The following is a 19,386-nucleotide window of genomic DNA, read 5'->3' as shown; positions in this document are numbered from 1 at the left end:
TTTAATGAGGAATGCTAACAAGCCATTTATGGAAACTTAAGGACTAATGCAGCGAGTTTTTCCAGCACCGGGTAAAGACAAATATCCAGCCAGAGCTAAGGGAGGAATAAGAGTTTTACTGTGGCCATGTTATGAAATAACACATCTGTAGACCAATACGAAATGCCCATAATATATTTATAGGGTGTTGATAGGGTTGTTGATCAATACCAATGACCCAGTGATCACTTTGCCAGGCGCTGAGATTTCTGGTCTTCAGAACTCAGTCTCCAGTCCATACTCTCCACCCATTGCAATTTCCAGGCGCTCCCAACCTTACTTTTTAACAAATTTATGTGCTGTGGAGTAGACTAGTTAAGCCAACATTATGAAGACTTGATGAAGAAAATGTAACGGTATACAATTATGGTCCGTGAGTGATGCCCAGGGTCAGGGCTAGTTAGTAACACTCTCAGTCTAATCCAATTCTCTTCACACAGGACATGGTCCAGTATGCCCCCTAGTGCCTATTGGGTGGCTAGCATGATCCAATGTAATCAAATCTGCCAACCTAACACATCTGTATCGTAATCACCAGACTTTAAGATTTGGAATATTTGAACACTTGCTGATATGGTGTGAAGTCACACGGCTATGGACAGAAATTTAAATTAAGTTCAGTCCCACAAAGTCTCCTTCAGAGCAGTAGGATTTCACCTCGATGTTCCAGTCCCAAGATGTTCTGTTGCCCCAAGCTGGATGAGTGCCAGCCGCCGAGTCTGTATTTAAAGATATTTATCTTGAAGGGCAAAACTGCACTAATGTATCAGTTCCTGTCTGTAACATCAACAGTTCCCCTGGGGCCAATGTGGAGAGATATAGTATCACTCTGGCCGACTTATTTATGTGTGCGTGTGTGTGTCTGTGTTTGTGTGTACATAAACACATAATCATTTGAATGTAATATATCCGGTGTATTTATGTTGCTTCTCCAGGTGGTGATTGGAGATAAAGTGGTCCTTAACCCTGTGAACGCTGGACAGCCCCTGCATGCCAGCAGCCACCAGCTAGTTGACAACCCAGGATGCAATGAGGTACATGAACACTTCATCTGCGCTGGTTGCTTTACATACAGCTGTAGAGTAAATGCTACATGAGACAGGTTCCACTTTCACTTCTTCAAACTGGATTCTGAAAATTCGGGCTAAGCTTCCAGTATTTTACACTGACAGATTCTGACAAACACAGAGAAACTGGTAAACACCATACAGTATCGTAGCCACTGTGGATAAAGCATAATTCACAGCTTATGTTACTCACTGTATGACGCTTTTTTCCCACAAAAAAATAAATATAGCTTACAGCACTAAATTTTTAGCATTTGTTAGTAGTAATTGTAAATGACACTTTGACTTGCACAAGGTAAAATCTCAACAACCAAAACACTGAGGCAAATCCTTCTTTGACAGACTCAAAAGACTTCTGCTTCATGGTGGACCAGAAAGGCTATTAACTATCCATTTAATGTATCAAGTACACATGCATAAATGCATAAAACAAATAAAGCATATGTGCATATATAGACCCGCAAAGAAAGAGCTTGCATAGATGTATACACATATTGATATACATGTACACACATAACCTCACATAGTCAGTCTCTTCAATGCTAAAACCAAAAAATAAAAATACAGCAGCAACCTTGTAATTCTTCAGATCCTAAAATACTCTTTGGGTCCTGATTACTTGATAGCATACATAGAATTCATTTGGAGTAAAGGATCCCCATGTGGAATAATATTATCCTTTTATTTCTTATCAAAGAAAGGTTTGAAACCTTATAGGTAAAGATAATGCAATTTCTACAGAATGCCAAGGCTGGTTGGGATTCATCCAGATCTTAAGCAGTCTAAACAGGCAGTAGTAATGACTCATGGTGATCATTTTGTGAATAGCCAAACTGACTTGGCTTGCTGACAGATCCATCTGCTAATATAAAACAGTTCATACCAGCAATAATTGTCCTCCTCTAAAAAGTTTCATCACCATAAAGACAAATGACTTACAAATTTAGAGGCCATAATAACCTCTATCAGCCAGCCTGTGCATACGGCCACACAGTAGGACTTTAAGAGAAGCTTGTTGGTTTTGCTGATGCTGGACATAAAACTTACAGATAAGTCACATCATTTACATTTTCTCTCTGTATGCTGTATTAACAGACTCCTCCTCTGCCTTTCAGGTGAATTCTGTAAACTGCAACACCAGCTGGAAAGTTGTTCTATTCATGAAATGGAGTGACAACAAGGAAACCATACTAAAAGGGGTAGGTACCCTTAAGTCCATGTATGAAATCAACATATAGTAATTCACTTTATTTATATAGTACCTAAACTGTGCTTGCAAAATGCTTCACAGTGGGATAATAGAAAAATAAAAACACATAAAACAGTATAATAGTAAAGCATTTATAGTAAAACGTAGTAAAACACATTGTACAAGATAAAAAACAATCAAACACAATCAAAGGAGAGAGAATAAAAATGAAAATAAAAATATTTAATTGTCTTTACTTTCTACTGATGATACACTGTGTGTGTGTGTGTGTGTGTGTGTGTGTGTGTGTGTGTGTAATGGCAGGGTGATGTAGTGCGGTTGTTCCATGCGGAGCAGGAGAAGTTCCTCACTTGTGACGACCACAGGAAGAAGCAGTATGTTTTTCTGAGGACAACAGGCCGCCAGTCTGCCACCTCTGCCACTAGCAGCAAAGCACTCTGGGAAGTAGAGGTGAGCGCAGTGTTGTTAAGGTTTCCTAATTTGCTTTTTGGCAGCTCTTGCTGATGACTCTGTGTTTCTCAAAGTTTATGTATTCAAGCCATCCTTTCTATGTCTGTTGTCATTTCCAGGTGGTCCACCATGACCCGTGTAGGGGAGGAGCAGGCTACTGGAACAGCCTGTTCAGGTTCAAACACTTGGCCACAGGGTGCTACCTGGCTGCTGAGGTGGGTGAGGTGTGTGTGGCCCTCTTCCCCTCCTTTTCTCACACTGTTGCAGTTCTATACCCATATGTACTGTTGATGGGTTTTTATATGCATGTGACATAGTAGCATTAAGTCCAGTTAAAATCTGCCTGGAGCCATCTGCTGTAGACAGTTATAGTTATGCAGAGTGAAATGTGAAATCATCCCGCGTCAAATTAATGATGTAGTAGAGGCTATTTTACATGCGGGTGTCTTTCTCAGGTGAATCCAGACTTTGAGGAGGAGAGCGCTGAGCAGCGATCCTCGGTAAGTCAACTTGAGCTCCATCCCCCCCGTGTGCTTAGCAGTGTCACCCTATTTTCCCCGCTGCTATTGATCTAATCTGTTCAATTCTGTGCTGGGTCTTTGCTTTCTCCTCTAGGTGGTGGACTTTACACCCTTTAATTTCCAGGTACTGTCAAATACTATCTTGACTTGACTACAGTTCTGCAAATTGCATGAAAGCTGACTTCATTAAACCTAGCAAAAAGACTTCATTTGTCATCTCTGCACCTGGGTCATACAATATTTGCCACTGTCTATTCTGTCCAATTTCTCCTTCTGGTCTTAAGATAAGCATCCTTTATCATAAAGACCACTTTTCATTTGAGTTGTATGTGCCTTATTAATAAAAAAAGATACTCTCACTAGATTTGTCTGAGAAGTAGCAGTGTAGTAACAGTAGATTACCACAGGGTGTCATCATGCCATCATCCAGCTGATGCATGTCCCATTGGAAATCACCAATAGATGGCAATGTTGTATAAAGTATTACTGAGGTTGTTGTCCCTAATGGGGATATGTTGTATTTCAGTGGCTCTCAACTATGTGCCATCGAGGCCCAACAGTCCCTAGTCAGTATTGCAGCTGATTTCAATGATTTGCACAACTTCAACCACAGAGAAGCAACTAAGTGAAGTCAGCTGCTATAATGATTGGTTAAAATGAAAACCTGCATACACTGGGCCTCAATGACCCATGGTTTAGAACCACTGGTGTATTTTAGCAGTGGTTTCCATTTACTTTGTTTCTATATACTTCACTGCAGTTTGTGGCCAATGGGGTGCTCCCCTCCCACTGTATCTTTTGTTGCTCTAGCTGGATGCCGATCACGAAGCGCTGCGAGCTCGTCTGCGGGCCCCCCAGGAGAAAGTCATGTACACCCTGATTCCTGTTCCTGACGGCATGGACATCTCCTCCATCTTTGAGCTAGACCCTACCACCCTGAGAGGGGGGGACTCCATGGTGCCCAGGTATGACGGCAATCATACCTTTAGAGGACAACATGTAAACTGAAGTAATAGCATAACATGAACTACTACATACACGCACACATACTCACACATGCCAGGAATGTGTCATGTGACGCTGCCACATTCTTGTGGGATTCAAATATCTCACAGAGGTTGACACGACTTAAGGACATATGAGGATACAAAACGTGTATCTCCACCCCACGGCCCATCTACCTACTGCAGAGAATGAAAAGAATTTGGCTTGTTGTTTGCTGCTTTTTTGGATAGGCCTGAAGTCTCTGACAGCAAGTTTGTGAACACATCCAAGGCTGCCAAATATCAGGACCGTCAGCTAACAAACACCCCCAAGACCTGCGATATGCGCAGCTAAGCCCTGATATGTACATATAAAGGTCAAATAGCAAACTGTCTCAAGGAGAAGCAGCTCTCTGCTCTTCAGTGACAAAAAAATCACATCAGGGTTGTGGGGAATGTTGGGTGAAATATTTCGACTGACAAACATGAATCATCCCAACATCAGCAAGCTTTTATCAACCTTGTCAACTAGGAATGATGTCAATGTCTGATGTCAAGAGTTTTAGGAAAAAAAACGGTCATCATTTTAAAACGGGACAAAACACACAGCAAGGGCAGTGGACAGTCACCTCAAAGCCCTTTAATGTGAAGAGTTGAGGGAATATTGGGAACAACAGTGGGAAATCAGGTAATGAGGGCTTGCTTGGGTTGGGAGCTGTAAGCAAAGTCCCATTGATTCTGGTCACTTATTGACACTTATGGACATTCAAATGGGAGATTGTTGCCGAGACTGCTGTTTGATTGACACTGGCTCTCAGCTGGGAGGAGAAGACGCACCTAGCAGGTGTTATTGCTGGACATTTTCATTGGGCAGATGCTCACATATTCATTTTCATATATTATTTGATTTTTAGCTTTGATGCAGATTTCATACAGTAGTATGGATTCAGTTTTGTCATTTTTCCTAAAACATCATGTCACTAAAATGGAAAGTCCCTATAAAGCTAGCTTGTCATGTGCTTTCAATCATTCTAAAAAAAAAAAAATATGTTTTTTTTTTTTTTTTTTCTCACTGTATTTTCTGTGTTTGTTTGTTTGTCAATGTATGATGTGTGTGTGTGTGTGTGTGTGTGTGTGTGGCTCATATGGTCTGGTCACCATTAGATTGTATGATACCAGCCAAGGGGAGCCAGGAAAGTCCCATTATGGCTTGAAACAGGAAACCATGGTAATCAGACTGAAAGTGCGCATGGATAGTAGGCACAGGGGAAAAACATTGCAACATGCCATGTAAGGAGGACCCTGTCATATCCCCAAGCTAAAACCACATGCCAGATGTTGCATAAACACTGCATATACGCCTCCATACAGACACATCATCTGGGAGATACATTTCTCCTCAGATCATCTGCTCTTTACTGCCAAGTTAGTTGAAAATGACAGTCATGCCGACATACAGATTTGATGTAGTGAAATATTTTGACAACAGCAAATGTGGCATAAAACTCAGTTTTAGTTGCATATTAAGTGTAAAACCTTATATAATATTTTGTCAGCGAAAGATTGACAAAGCACCCACTTTCATCCACATAAGGACAGAGTGTGCTTATGGCATGCCAGTGTGCATCTGTATTTGGGCTAACTGCATCTATATCGAGGCTCTGTTTTGTTCCGTCCTTTTCTTCATGTTGACAGTATCGTGTGAGAGGGCATGTGTAGGGCTAAAATTACAATTGTGTGTTTGTCCCTGTCACCACACCATCAGATAAGAACAGCCTCTCCCCCTTGTGTCAAAGTCTCCATTGTGTCACGTCGTCAGGTGCCTGCCTGCATGCTGCAGGCTACTATTGCTAGCGCCTCCCACTCCTACCTGAAATAACCCTGCATCTCAGGGACATAGACAAACTCTAGCCATGAGACTAATTAATGCCTGGGAGAACCTGTACATAAAGGTAAGCCTGTTAGCGTCAGTGGGCAGTTACATAACGCCTGCCAAGAATATGGCCACTGTCTGCTGTCCGTGTTAAAGGTGTACACACACTGATTTACACACACGCACAAGGGGGTTTGGGTGCTTTGTGTATGGGAGATGTGGCTGGCTCAGTCTTTACTTCATGGAAGAGCAGGGATGATACTGTACTGGTCACTACTGGCTAAGCTATCTGTGACCATGCCAAGCCCTGTTGCTATGGAGGCTGCTCATGGATTAAAGTAGCCAAGCCTCAAAAAGCAATACCTGTTAGCTGGAGAAGCTATAAGCAATTTCTTCACTACCCACGGAACTTTGTTTACATATTTTTGTTAAGTCTGATTAAGCATTAAGTTGATAGTTGATAGCTGACAGTGATAGCAGCATACACCAACATGCATTTATGTTGCAACATCATCTTATCTTTGTACAAACACACAACCATTTACAACCTTTGTGACAGATAAAATATGTACCAATGGGAAAGGATTTAAATGAATGAATTTCATTTTTACCTCACCATTTGTCTTGTAAGACCTCTTCTGTGTATCAGTAAATGGATGTGAACTTGGTCTTATTTGGATATTTCAAGATAAATAATATTACATTACATTGTTTATCCAGAATTACTTGCAATGAGCGGGGTAGGTCTTGGTTCAGTGTCTTGCTAAAGGACACTTTGATAGGATAAACAGCTGTTAATGGCCATATTGGCTATTGCAGGGGTCAAACCTGTGACCTCTCTGTCACAGGTCAGATTCTCTGCACACTTGGTCACCCTTGCCTCGTCTCATCCCACAGTGCCTTTTTAGCTTATCGTCTTTGTGCTTGCTTCTGTTACTTTTAGGAGCTCCTATGTGAGGCTGAGGCACTTGTGTACCAACACATGGGTTCACAGTACAAACAACCCGATTGACAAAGAGGAAGAGAAGCCTGTTATGTTACGGGTGAGTAGTTGATGGTTATATCAAGAAGTACAGTGTGACTGAGGTTGTCTAAACACTTACTGTAAAATGTAATTTTTCCAGATTGGAACATCAGCAGTAAAAGAAGACAAAGAGGCTTTTGCCATCGTACCGGTGCCGCCAGCAGAAGTGCGTGATTTAGACTTTGCTAATGATGCGAGTAAAGTGTTGGCGTCCATTGCCGGCAAACTGGAAAAGGGTACCATCACACAAAATGAAAGGAGGTAGGTATAGGAAGGAAGTACCAACTGCAGGCCCTTTACATACAACAGTACATTGTTGTAATCATGTAATCAGTTGAAGGAAAACTCAGAATTGTTATCGCTGAAGTCCTTGATGAATTTTTCAGAGAGATGCCCTGTTTTTAAGGTAGTCTCCAACTATGAGTTATAGGTGTGGACTTACATTTAGGGCTCTATACTCTCCAGGTTTGTGACCAAGCTCCTGGAGGACCTAGTGTTCTTTGTGGTGGACATCCCCAACAGCGGGCAGGACGTCCTGGAGATCATGGTTAATAAGCCCAACAGAGAGAGACAGAAACTCATGAGAGAGCAGAATATCCTCAAGCAGGTAGGCCTTAAACCTCAGAGGCTTTTTATGAACTCTTTTACAGTTCATGGTTATCCACAAAGTTGGGTGTTAAAATTCTCCATTGCCATTGCAGATATTCAAACTTCTCCAAGCCCCTTTCACAGACAGTGGAGATGGTCCCATGCTGCGGCTGGAAGAGCTCGGAGACCAGCGCCATGCTCCTTTTAGGCACATTTGCAGGCTTTGCTACCGAGTGTTACGCCACTCTCAGCAGGATTACAGGAAAAACCAGGTGGGTGGGCGTAATAACTCCACTCCAGCTTCAGGTACCTTTGACCTTATCCTTGCAGTGATGATCCTCGCTCTCCTTCCCTTTACAGGAGTACATAGCCAAGCAGTTCCGCTTCATGCAGAAGCAGATAGGCTACGACGTGTTGGCAGAGGACACAATAACCGCTCTGCTCCATAACAATCGCAAGCTGCTGGAGAAGCATATCACTGCTGCTGAGATAGACACATTTGTCACTCTAGTGAGGAAGAACCGTGAGCCCAGGTGAGACTCACAGGAAGAGACAGGCCTTGGCTGCCATCATAAATTGGCATAGAAGGAAGGGCTGTGAGTTCTGGGCAGCTGGGTCAGATTTGTTTGTCTAACAGCTCCTAAGCAATGTAAATATATGTAAATGTATTCAAATTTATGCAGAGTAGTATGAGTGGAACTGTTTGTGCGCGACCTTGGCACTGCAGGTAATTTGCTGACAGTTAGTGTGTGCTGCTGTTGAGTTTAAGCCCTGTCAAGTGTTGTTAATGACATGGGAACCAGGCGGATCCAGAAGTCTGAATAAAGAGGGCCTTCACAGTTTGAAGGGTAATGGTATTGGTAGAGGGGACATGGGTGCAAAACTAGGCATTAGTCCATCAGCCTCCTGTAGTACCCATCATAGGATTTGAATACATTCAGTCAAATACAGGCTACAAAGCCAGAATAACTGTATGACCCTAAGCTCTCTCTCTAGTACCCATAGAGAATGTTGTATGTTTTGTTGTCCGCCCCCAGGTTCCTGGACTACCTGTCAGATCTGTGTGTGTCCATGAACAAGTCCATCCCTGTGACCCAGGAGCTCATCTGTAACGCAGTATTGGACCCAACCAATGCTGACATCCTCATTGAAACCAAGTTAGTGCCTCACCTTGCTTAATTTTTAGAATTTCTGTTCAGCTCAAATGAACATTTTGAAAATGATTTCTTTGTGCTGTTCACCAGACTGGTCCTGTCGAGGTTTGAGATTGAGACAACAGCAAATGGAGAGAATCCAGTGGAGGCAGAGGATGAGGAGGAGGTGTGGCTGTTCTGGAAGGACAACTGTAAGGAGATCCGCAGTAAGAGCATCAGAGAGCTGGCCCAGGATGCCAAGGAGGGCCAGAAGGAGGACCAGGAGGTGGTCAGCTACTACAGGTCAGATGTCTTCAATTGTTTGGACATTAGTTCTGAGGCCATATGAAAATATGGGTTAGATACAGCAGTAAATCCAAGACACCCAGATATCAAGTCCAAATAGTAAATCGTGAGCTTTGAATAATAAGGTTCTGTCTGGGTGGAGTGCAGTTGAGCATCAAAGATTTGAGATACCATCTGGCAAAACTGTTATAAACTGTCTATCTTTTAAAATATTTAAGCTCAAAAGGCTCTTTAAAAAACGAATAATAACACCACACAAGTATAAAGTAGCATTCAAGGATAAAAAAGACAGATAGAACCTTATAATTCCAAGCTCACAAAATGATGTTTTCTCACAGGTACCAGCTGAACCTCTTTGCCAGGATGTGTCTGGACCGCCAGTACCTGGCCATCAATAAGATATCTGGTCAGCTGGACGTGGATCTGATCCTGCGCTGTATGTCTGATGAGGACCTGCCATATGACCTGCGGGCCTCGTTCTGCCGCATGATGCTGCACATGCACGTGGACCGCGATCCCCAGGAGCAGGTCACACCCGTCAAATATGCCCGTCTTTGGTCTGAGATTCCCTCAAAGATCGCTATTGATGAGTGAGTTCTGCTCAGGGATTTTTTTGGTTTACTGGTATTACAGTTCCAAAGATGTCAGTGTGCGTCTCTTATGTGTGATTCTCATCTGATCTTCCTAGCTATGACAATGATGGAACCACCAGAGATGAGATCAAAGAGCGTTTCTGCCTCACCATGGATTTTGTGGAGAACTACCTGAGAGAGGTGGTGTCACAAAACATTCCCTTCTCTGACAAGGAGAAAAACAAGCTTACCTTTGAGGTACAGTTTCCTTGGAAATGGCGTGAAGAGATAAGAATTCACATAAGTTTAAATAAATTATAAAGCATGGCTGTGATCTTTTTTGTCTATAGGTCGTGAACCTGGCAAGGAACCTCATCTACTTTGGTTTCTACAACTTCAGCGACCTGCTTCGACTGACAAAGATCTTACTGAACATTTTAGACTGTGTGCATGTCAGCACCATATACCCTATCAACAAGATGGAGAAGGGAGAGGAAAACAAAGGTTAACATCCAACTCTGTAGTCTTAGCTTGTTGTACTTCAGTGAGGAGAGGAGGCCTTTATTTGATGATGTATGTGGACAGATGTTTTCACTCCATACTCTTATTACTTACGATGTGAAATTATCATAGATCTTCTGCAGGGCTTCAAGATTGTCATCAATAATGTTAGCAGGGTTTGTTCCCCACTCCCTTCTAATTTCCCTGCTAATTTTCTATTGAACTCTACAGGAAAATTAGTAAGGATAAAAAATTGTCAAAGTTAATTATGCCAATCTTGAAGTTCTCAGAGCCAGAGCATGATAATAATGAGAGATTGATTATCAGACCCTTGTTCACTTCTCATTTAGCCAACCATCACATCTGAATCCTCATACAAGTGCATCCAAAACTTCAGAGATCCTACAAAGTCTTAATCTGTCCAAATACTTTTTCATGTGAAACTACATGGAAAAAGGTGCTGTTTATAACAGTTAATTCATTCACTGTGGCATTTCACATCCAAAGTAGTTGTATAAAGATGTCAAATTATCACACACAATATGTTACACTCAAGTACCTAGGTAGCTCACTCAGTGAGCATGACAAGCATTGATAATGTGAAGTTTCTATGTGAACGCGGTTGTCATGGGTCTCTCTCTGTATGTAGCTGGCAGTAATGTGATGAAGTCCATTCATGGAGTAGGGGAGCTGATGACCCAGGTCGTCCTGCGAGGAGGCGGCTTCCTGCCCACCACACCAACTCATCAGCCAGAGGGAGATGTGGTCAAAACCCAGATTGAGCCAGAGAGAGAAGATATCATGGTCATGGACACTAAGCTCAAGATCATTGAGATTCTACAGGTAGGTCATGAGGAAAATTATAAATCTTTGAAACTGAAGACTTATTCTTTTTTTATTCTGTATTGTAACTTTGTGTTTTCTTTTCCTGCAGTTCATTTTGAATGTACGGCTAGACTACAGGATCTCCTGCCTGCTCTGTATTTTCAAGCGTGAGTTTGATGAGAGCAACCCACAAGCAGACAACACTGCCAGTCAGGATGTAACCAACAATGTGACAGGTCAGATGCCTGGCATAAAGACACTCTATAAGTGATATATTCTTTCCCACATAAATGTTTACCTTGGAATTGACTTCATTCAAATATTTATTATGTGAATTGTTTTAACTACCTCTAGGAAATCTTGACTTTGAGAACATTGAGGAGCAGGCTGAGGGGATCTTTGGAGGAAGGTAATCCATTGGTGGTCTCACCAAAGCTTTAGTCAGTGCCTAACAAAGGCTTGAAGCAATGCCTCACAAGCTGCTGTTAAGTAAAGTTTAAGTTTAAGTAATTTCTGGTCCTCTCCTTTCAGTGAGGAGAACACTCCATTGGACCTGGACGATCATGGTGGCCGTACCTTCCTAAGGGTCCTGCTCCACCTGACCATGCATGACTACCCTCCCCTGGTTTCTGGAGCGCTCCACCTGCTCTTCAGACACTTCAGCCAGAGGCAGGAGGTCCTCATGGCCTTCAAACAAGTAGGCCCCAACATGCTGGAGCACATTTTAATGTCTCATGTAAAAACGTGGGCTTGATATATATATCATGTATATCAATATTTGTATAAGATATTTGTAGGTATGCATACATAATGTATTCACTTTTGTTTTGTCTTTTTTTTTTTACCTTTTAAAATGTTGAAAACTCAATAAACATATTGTTGAAAAAAAAAACGTGGGCTTGTATCATAAGTACACATTTCAGTGTGACACTAGAAACCAAGAAACTCAACGATGCCTGAGATTAAGTTTAACTTCCATCTTATGCAAATGTCCACCCATTCTCTTAACCTCAGGTCCAGCTCCTGGTGACCAGTCAGGATGTGGACAACTACAAGCAGATCAAGTCAGATCTGGACCAACTGCGTTCCATTGTAGAGAAATCTGAACTGTGGGTCTACAAGAGGCAAGGAGAAGATGGGATAGATGGGGATGGACCTTCAGAGTCTGATAACAAAATGAAGGTAGTACCATATCACTGAACAAAAAGAAAAAACAAACTATATTTGGTAAACAAGTGAAGAAGAAAAGTTATATATATATAAAATAATTATAAAATTAATATGCTGTGACATAGCCTACACCAGGGTACTGCTACATAGCACACACTATGTCTCATTTTTCCTGATTATTCATATTTCTACAAAACGTCCTTGGTCTCTGTTGGTTTACAGGGCGATTCAGGTGGTTCAGACAAAAAGAAGACAGAAAGCACCAGCAGTTACAACTACAGGGTTGTAAAGGAGGTACACTCATTTGTATTTTCATCGTATTTTGTTTGTGATGCTGTGTTGGCTGTAATTAAAATCCTCCTCCTGTGTGTGTGTGTGTGTGTGTGTGTGTGTGTGTGTGTGTGTTCAGATCCTGCTGCGTCTCAGTAAGCTGTGTGTCCAGGAGGGAGCCTCGGGGAAGAAGAGTAAGAAACAGCAGCAGAGGCTGCTGAGGAACATGGGAGCTCACAGTGTGGTGCTGGAGCTCCTGCAGATCCCCTATGAGAAGGTGCAATCAGATATTTTATCACATGCAAAATGAGCAGAAAGATTTTATAAAGCACCATTTAGCTTTTGTACATTTGCACCTTTACCTCTTGTAAAACACAATTTTGAACTTTTGTTTGGAAAAGTGCTATATAAAGATTGTAATCTTTATTGCTTTTATAATTAGTATTGTTGTTTTTATTATTTGTCTTAATAGTAGTAGTAGTAGTGGTGGTGGTTTTAAGTACCTTGTTTTTCTGAAAAGCATTCCTGAGTATGATGCTGTGTTATATGCACTAGGGTGAGGATGTCCGCATGCAGGAGATCATGAAGCTGGCTCATGAGTTCCTGCAGAATTTCTGTGCAGGGAACCAGCAGAACCAGGCTCTTCTCCACAAGCATATCAACCTGTTTCTTAACCCAGGGGTAAGTACTGTAGGTATTCTAAGGATATTCCTGGGATTGATCAAAGCCGAAAAATCCAGCAGTCCACTGCTATTCTAAGCCCATAATTAGAGTTCCATTTCAAAAACACTGTGTATCCATTTTGGGAAAACACATCTGAAATTCACTCAGTGTTTGTAAGAATCTATCCAGTCTATGTTACTATTTTGTCAATCAATGACTTAAATTGCCATTTTGCTATTAGTTGTTATGGATGAGAAGGTGTCGTTTTGTGTCTACACTGATATGCTGGTCCTTGTCCCTTCTCTTCCTTTCTCTCAGATCTTGGAGGCAGTCACCATGCAGCACATCTTCATGAATAACTTCCAGCTATGCAGTGAGATCAATGAGCGTGTGGTTCAGCACTTTGTCCACTGTACTGAGACCCACGGTCGACATGTCCAGTATCTCAAGTTCCTGCAGACCATTGTCAAGGCGGAGAACAAGTTTATCAAGAAGTGTCAGGACATTGTCATGGCTGAGGTGGGGCTCCATGACCTGTAGGGTTATTTTATGCTCTTTTTGCCAGCAGAAAGAAATGTATTGGTAATACTAATAGTAGCAGAACGAGATGTGCTGGTAATACTAACGAAAGGAGAAAGAGATGTAATGGTAATGTTAACAGAAGCAGAAACAGGTGACAGTGATACAGTGATACTAATGGAAACAGAAAGAGATGGAATTGGGATACTAATAGTAGAAGCAAGAGGTGTACTGATGATACTAATGGAAACAGAAAGAACTGTACTATGATGATAGTGGCAACAGAAAAAAAATACTGGTGATACTAATGGAAACAAAGAAATACAGTATACTGGGGATACAAATGGAAACAGAAAGAGATGTACTGGTGATACTATACTAATAGAAATAAAGAGATGTACTGGTAATACTAATGCAAACAGAAAGAGATGCACTGTAATACTAACTAAATGTTTTGATGATAACAGCTCTCTCTCTGTGACTCTCCCCCACTCAGCTAGTGAACTCAGGCGAGGATGTCCTGGTCTTCTACAACGATCGCGCCTCCTTCCAGACACTGGTCCAGATGATGCGTTCGGAGCGGGACCGCATGGATGAAAACAGCCCTCTGATGTACCACATCCACCTGGTGGAGCTGCTGGCCGTCTGCACCGAGGGCAAGAATGTGTACACCGAGATCAAGTGTAACTCCCTGCTGCCGCTGGATGATATTGTACGGGTGGTCACCCATGAAGACTGTATCCCTGAAGTAAGAATAATGAGCGGTTTTGTGTACTGAAGAAAGCTGATAGGGATCAGAGAGGGGTGTGTGTGGGTGTGTGTGTATCTGTGTGTACTGAAGAGGACAAAATGTCCTCACAAGGATACAAGGATGAGGAAAATTCTCCAAAGTGAGGCTATTTTAGGGTTAGGACTTGGGTTTTGGGTAATGTACTCAATAAGGTGGTTAATGTCTGTAGCAAAATAACTGGCACTGCACAGGAAACTCTGCAGGATCTTTACAACAAACAGTTATATAAGAAAGCAGAATCCATCCTGTCTGATTGTTCCCATCCTTTACATCAACAGTTTCAGTTTCTGCCATCTGGTTCCCTCAGACTTCCACTAGCTAAAACCAACAGATACAAACACTCCTTTATACCCTCTGCCATCTCCCTCCTAAACTCTAGCAGGAAAAGGTAGTTATTTGCATAATGATGTATCTTTTTAATTGACTGAGTATTTTTACTGTGTATTTATGTTTTTTTTGGTCTAGTGTTGTATTTATGTGCCCTGTGGTTTATGTGTGCTAAATGTATGCGTCCCACTGCTGCATAACCAATTTCCCCACCGGGGACAAATAAAGTTATTGAACTTGAACTTGGGTTAAGGTTAAAATTGCGATGAACTTTAAATTAGATATAGGTTAAGGTTAGGCATCTAGTGGAGAAGATTAAGGATTAGGATTAGGGTTGAATATCGTCAACAAAGGTCCTCACCGGTATTGAAATACAAGTGTGTGTGTGTGTGTACTCACAAATTAAACCCACATATATATATATTGTCATTATTCTATAATAGAAGCTGTTTATTATATAGACAGAGACACCACAATTATGGTTGAAATTGTTTTGGTACTTTTGGTACTTGTTTTAGAAATTGATGTTTGGGTGTTTGAGAGCAAGATGCTGTCCATCACTGATAAAAAGGCTTAATTCGTGTTGTATGTCTACACCTTTCTGCTCTTATTCTCTCCAGGTGAAGATTGCCTATATCAACTTCCTAAACCACTGCTATGTGGACACGGAGGTGGAGATGAAGGAGATCTACACCTCCAACCATATGTGGAAGCTGTTTGAGAATTTCCTGGTGGACATTTGCAGGGTAAGACAAATTGCCCGCGGCATCTCACAGTGAGACAGGGGGATCGATAGATAGAGAATGCTCTTTTGAATTAAATGTGGATATTATGTCATGGGTTTGGATGATTATGTCAACACAGCGTGGGGTGAGCATTTTTTACCTGTCGCCCACATAAGATACGGGAAGTGTGATCCAGTGACTGTGCATCATGCTAACCCTTTTTCTGTCCTTGCCTAGGTGTGCAACAACACCAGTGACAGGAAGCATGCAGATACCATGCTGGAAGGTTATGTAACGGAGACGGTCATGAGCATCGTCACATGTTTCTTCAGCTCTCCCTTCTCTGACCAGAGCACCAGTCTGCAGGTAATGTGGACTGTAGCGTAGCATTTGAGCTATATATAACAAACCTTAAAGCAAGTTGCTGTTGTCCTGTGAAGACCATGTAACTCCAATTTTGGTGACGTTCATGTTTTAACTTCATTTGAAGGATTCTTTGCTCCTCTATGAGAAAATTCTATGACCCTTGTTTTGATGAAAACCTTTCAAAATCATTGTATAAACTCAAAAATACATGACGGTCAAGCTAAAAACAAAGCTTTTCCTTAAACATTGACATTTTGGAGACACATGGGTTTTCCCAACAGCGACAAAATGGTCTCGCAATTGGCATTTACAATCTTGAAACAATAGTTCATTTATTTGTTTGACAATTGTTTAGTTATCTTAAGGAAAGAAACCCTCCTCACAGATAGGTACTGTAATATGACATTCTTCCCTCTGTGTAGATGGCTCGCCGTCTGTATGTAAGTAACGGTGACGCTCCCCCACGTTTGGTTTCCCAACCCTTGGGTGTGTTCCTTATCGACACACTCTGATTGTTAAGAAGTAGCCGAGCCTCACTGTGTGGGTTTTCACTTTTTCATAGCTTAGTCAGCACACAGACTCTGTTGTTCCCAGATCTGTGGGTGTGTTGCACAAGGTCTTGCTGGGATGTGGCGCAGATGATGCACTGACACAACATGGTCACTCTAGTTATTAGTTTGAAAGACCTTGGTTTACTGGTGTCCTGCAGCCCACTACTTTCCCTATACATCATGACCACTATCTTCCATAGATTTTCAAACAGTAAATTTGTGGTTTAGTGTTGCACACATCACCCTAGACCCTTTTGTGCCTTTTATGGGTGTTGTGTTTTAAGTTGGCTCCTTTAGAAATCCCTGATTTTTATGTAACCCTTTGCAAATTCTGAGAATTCTGTTTAATGAAGGTTTCCAATACATGATGACGTCACAACCCTCTGTCTCTCATAACAGGCCGTCATTCTTGGAAAGACAACTGAGGTATTTATTGTAATGTAGGGCTGCGGCCAGCTGATAGAATTCTTTGGTCATGCTGGTAGAGATGAATCCGTAACCGCTGTTAAAACACTGGTCTGATATGCTTTGTTGGGGCTGAATATGCTCATAACCAACTGGCTTACTGGACCTGAAACTGTAGACCCTTCCACTCTAGGTGTAATAGTACCCTTGAAAAGTCTGGCACACATTAGTGTATGTGGGTTCAAGAGCTAGTCAGGGAGTTTGATAGTCACCTTGCTGGTTGTTTAATTCTTATTCACATTTATCTCCTCTATTTATTCTATACTGTATGTGTTTTCTTTTCCTTCTCTCCCTCTCTCTCATTGTGTCACTCCTTATTTTTCTTTTTTCCTCTGTCTTGTAGACTCGCCAGCCGGTGTTTGTCCAGCTGCTGCAGGGGGTGTTCAGGGTTTACCACTGTAACTGGCTCAACCCTCTTCAGAAGGCCTCGGTGGAGGCCTGCATCAAAGTCCTCTCAGACGTGGGTAAGATCTCACACTAACACTGCCCACCTCCTTCTGGAATAAGCTTCTTTCAGGGATGTTTTCATATTAGGACATTCTGGCACATATTCAGACTATATAATAGAAACATTTACATCCTTCCTTCCACCCAGCTAAGAGCAGAGCCATTGCCATCCCAGTGGACCTGGACAGTCAGGTGAACAACCTGTTTGTCAAGTCCAATAATGTTGTGCAGAAAAGCATCCTGAACTGGAGGCTGTCGGCCAAGAACACGTCCCGACGAGACTCCGGCCTGACCACCTCCAAGGACTACCGCAACATCATAGAGAGGCTACAGGTCAGGCTCAAGTTTGTTAAAATTCAGATACAATTATGTCAGTTGGATAGTGTAGAAGTTGGGGCCTTTCAAAGTTTCAAAGTGAAATTTTAAGCTTTAATAATAGTGCTTCCATCAGGCCAATCAATCAATGCAAGAACACAGTGTCAAAAGGCATCATCCCTCCAAGGTCTGTCTGAGATATCGTGTTTGAGTTTAAAATTTTAAACTTTAATTATATCACTCTCATTAGGCCAATTAGTGTTACTTTTTAAATGCTTGAACACAGCGCAAAAATGCATCATCCCTTCAAGCCAAAATCGGACCTGTGCTGTCCGAGGTATTGGACGGACGGATGCAGCCTGATCCATTGTCACCACTCACCTGATATCATTGCGTGGACAAAAACTGTTGAGTGAACAAGACAAACAATGAGCAATATGCTGTGAGTTCATTATTTTGGTAGCAAATAGGGCGAACAAAATACTGTAGAAATGGTTCCCAGTCACTCCCTGGGAAAAAAACTTGTTATTAATGGCTCTAGCAGCTGTATACGCCTCACTTTCTTGTAACCCATGACTCAGTGTTCACTGGAAATCTGGACATTCTTTGACCCGGCTGGTTGACTAACAACTGTTATCGCTTCTTACACAGGAAATGGTTTGCCTTGACTGAATGGTGAATAATCTTCTTGGGAAATAAATCATTCCAATTAAGAGACCAGCCTCGTTCAAGAATCCTCTTTAGGTTTCTGAGAGTTGGTTCCATGTTAACCAGCCCGTTCCCAGAAAGGAGAACAATGTGATTCCTAAACCTGTCATTCTCGACAGTCCTTTGTTTATCTGGCATTGATTTATTGTGAATTTATGTAAATGCGTACTTCTACACTGTATAGTGTCCCATTCTCCCCCTCAGCAGATAGCCCACACAATACTGAAATCAACACCAGCAGACTTCATGAAGCAACTTTACTGATTTGCATATTTCCACACTATGCATCACCAGGGAGTGCGTAGAGAAGTGGGACCTTGTGGCCTCAGCTCATAGACACCTTACACATGTTTTGTTTTGTTTTGTTTTGTTTGATGTAGTGTCTGGGGAACTGGATATGTCAACATCTGCTCTTCTTCCATTCATTCATGAAGCAATCGTGGGGATGCTTTTGAGTTTGCCAGCGGTTGGATTTCTTGGGTGAAATAACCCATTTAGATACATGTACAATTGATTTTAAAAGTCCAAGTCAGAGGCTCAGTTGCCAGAGGAGTAATGTTAGAACTTTGCATAACAGTCTAGTTGTATTGCTTGGTCCCTGCATACAAATATTTCTGCAAAACTTAACTGCGGCAAGACAGTCCAAATTTATATGACCCAAGATAGGGAACTAATTCGGTATTAATATGGTTGTAGTAAATGCACTACTTAAGACATGCTATTTTTCATCTTAAAACATCCAACTATACATTATACTGAGGTGGTTTATCTATTTGTTTGGATGTACATTTTTAACCAGCATGTATCATATTGGTTGTTTTTATTTTGGGATGTAACAAGTGATAGTAAAATTGGTTGAAGCTTTTGAAAACCATTTTGAAATTTCCCTGACAATACACTTCAAATCAGGATTTTACTTGCACTTCTCAAAAATAGGGTTAAAACCACCTATATACCAAATTTAAGTCAGAGGAAAAT

General features: G+C 41.7%; 1 protein-coding gene across 1 annotated transcript in view; it reads left to right on the top strand.

The window, feature by feature from the left end:
* The window catches only part of itpr1b (inositol 1,4,5-trisphosphate receptor, type 1b), a 90,470-nt gene that overhangs the window by 19,317 nt on the left and 51,767 nt on the right, over positions 1-19,386 (top strand). The window contains exons 7-36 of the mRNA XM_071529497.1: positions 975-1,073; positions 2,222-2,305; positions 2,620-2,766; positions 2,886-2,981; positions 3,222-3,266; positions 4,098-4,252; positions 7,087-7,186; positions 7,268-7,428; positions 7,633-7,774; positions 7,869-8,027; positions 8,116-8,288; positions 8,793-8,912; positions 9,000-9,191; positions 9,533-9,784; positions 9,883-10,024; positions 10,117-10,270; positions 10,917-11,110; positions 11,202-11,328; positions 11,447-11,501; positions 11,624-11,789; positions 12,107-12,274; positions 12,485-12,556; positions 12,672-12,809; positions 13,088-13,213; positions 13,514-13,714; positions 14,211-14,462; positions 15,452-15,577; positions 15,794-15,922; positions 17,282-17,402; positions 17,534-17,718. Coding sequence (XP_071385598.1) covers positions 975-1,073; positions 2,222-2,305; positions 2,620-2,766; positions 2,886-2,981; positions 3,222-3,266; positions 4,098-4,252; positions 7,087-7,186; positions 7,268-7,428; positions 7,633-7,774; positions 7,869-8,027; positions 8,116-8,288; positions 8,793-8,912; positions 9,000-9,191; positions 9,533-9,784; positions 9,883-10,024; positions 10,117-10,270; positions 10,917-11,110; positions 11,202-11,328; positions 11,447-11,501; positions 11,624-11,789; positions 12,107-12,274; positions 12,485-12,556; positions 12,672-12,809; positions 13,088-13,213; positions 13,514-13,714; positions 14,211-14,462; positions 15,452-15,577; positions 15,794-15,922; positions 17,282-17,402; positions 17,534-17,718 — 4,281 coding nt within the window. The remainder of the gene's footprint in view (positions 1-974; positions 1,074-2,221; positions 2,306-2,619; positions 2,767-2,885; positions 2,982-3,221; positions 3,267-4,097; positions 4,253-7,086; positions 7,187-7,267; positions 7,429-7,632; positions 7,775-7,868; positions 8,028-8,115; positions 8,289-8,792; positions 8,913-8,999; positions 9,192-9,532; positions 9,785-9,882; positions 10,025-10,116; positions 10,271-10,916; positions 11,111-11,201; positions 11,329-11,446; positions 11,502-11,623; positions 11,790-12,106; positions 12,275-12,484; positions 12,557-12,671; positions 12,810-13,087; positions 13,214-13,513; positions 13,715-14,210; positions 14,463-15,451; positions 15,578-15,793; positions 15,923-17,281; positions 17,403-17,533; positions 17,719-19,386) is intronic.

Source organism: Centroberyx affinis, unplaced genomic scaffold (assembly GCF_046629955.1).
Source record: "Centroberyx affinis isolate AG114_WGS23_722 - 3 ecotype Tasmania unplaced genomic scaffold, CSIRO-AGI_Caff_v1 ptg000126l_1, whole genome shotgun sequence".
NCBI lineage: Eukaryota > Metazoa > Chordata > Actinopteri > Beryciformes > Berycidae > Centroberyx > Centroberyx affinis.
The sequence above is the reverse complement of the archived record's forward strand: the minus strand, read 5'-3'. Positions and strand labels throughout refer to the sequence as shown.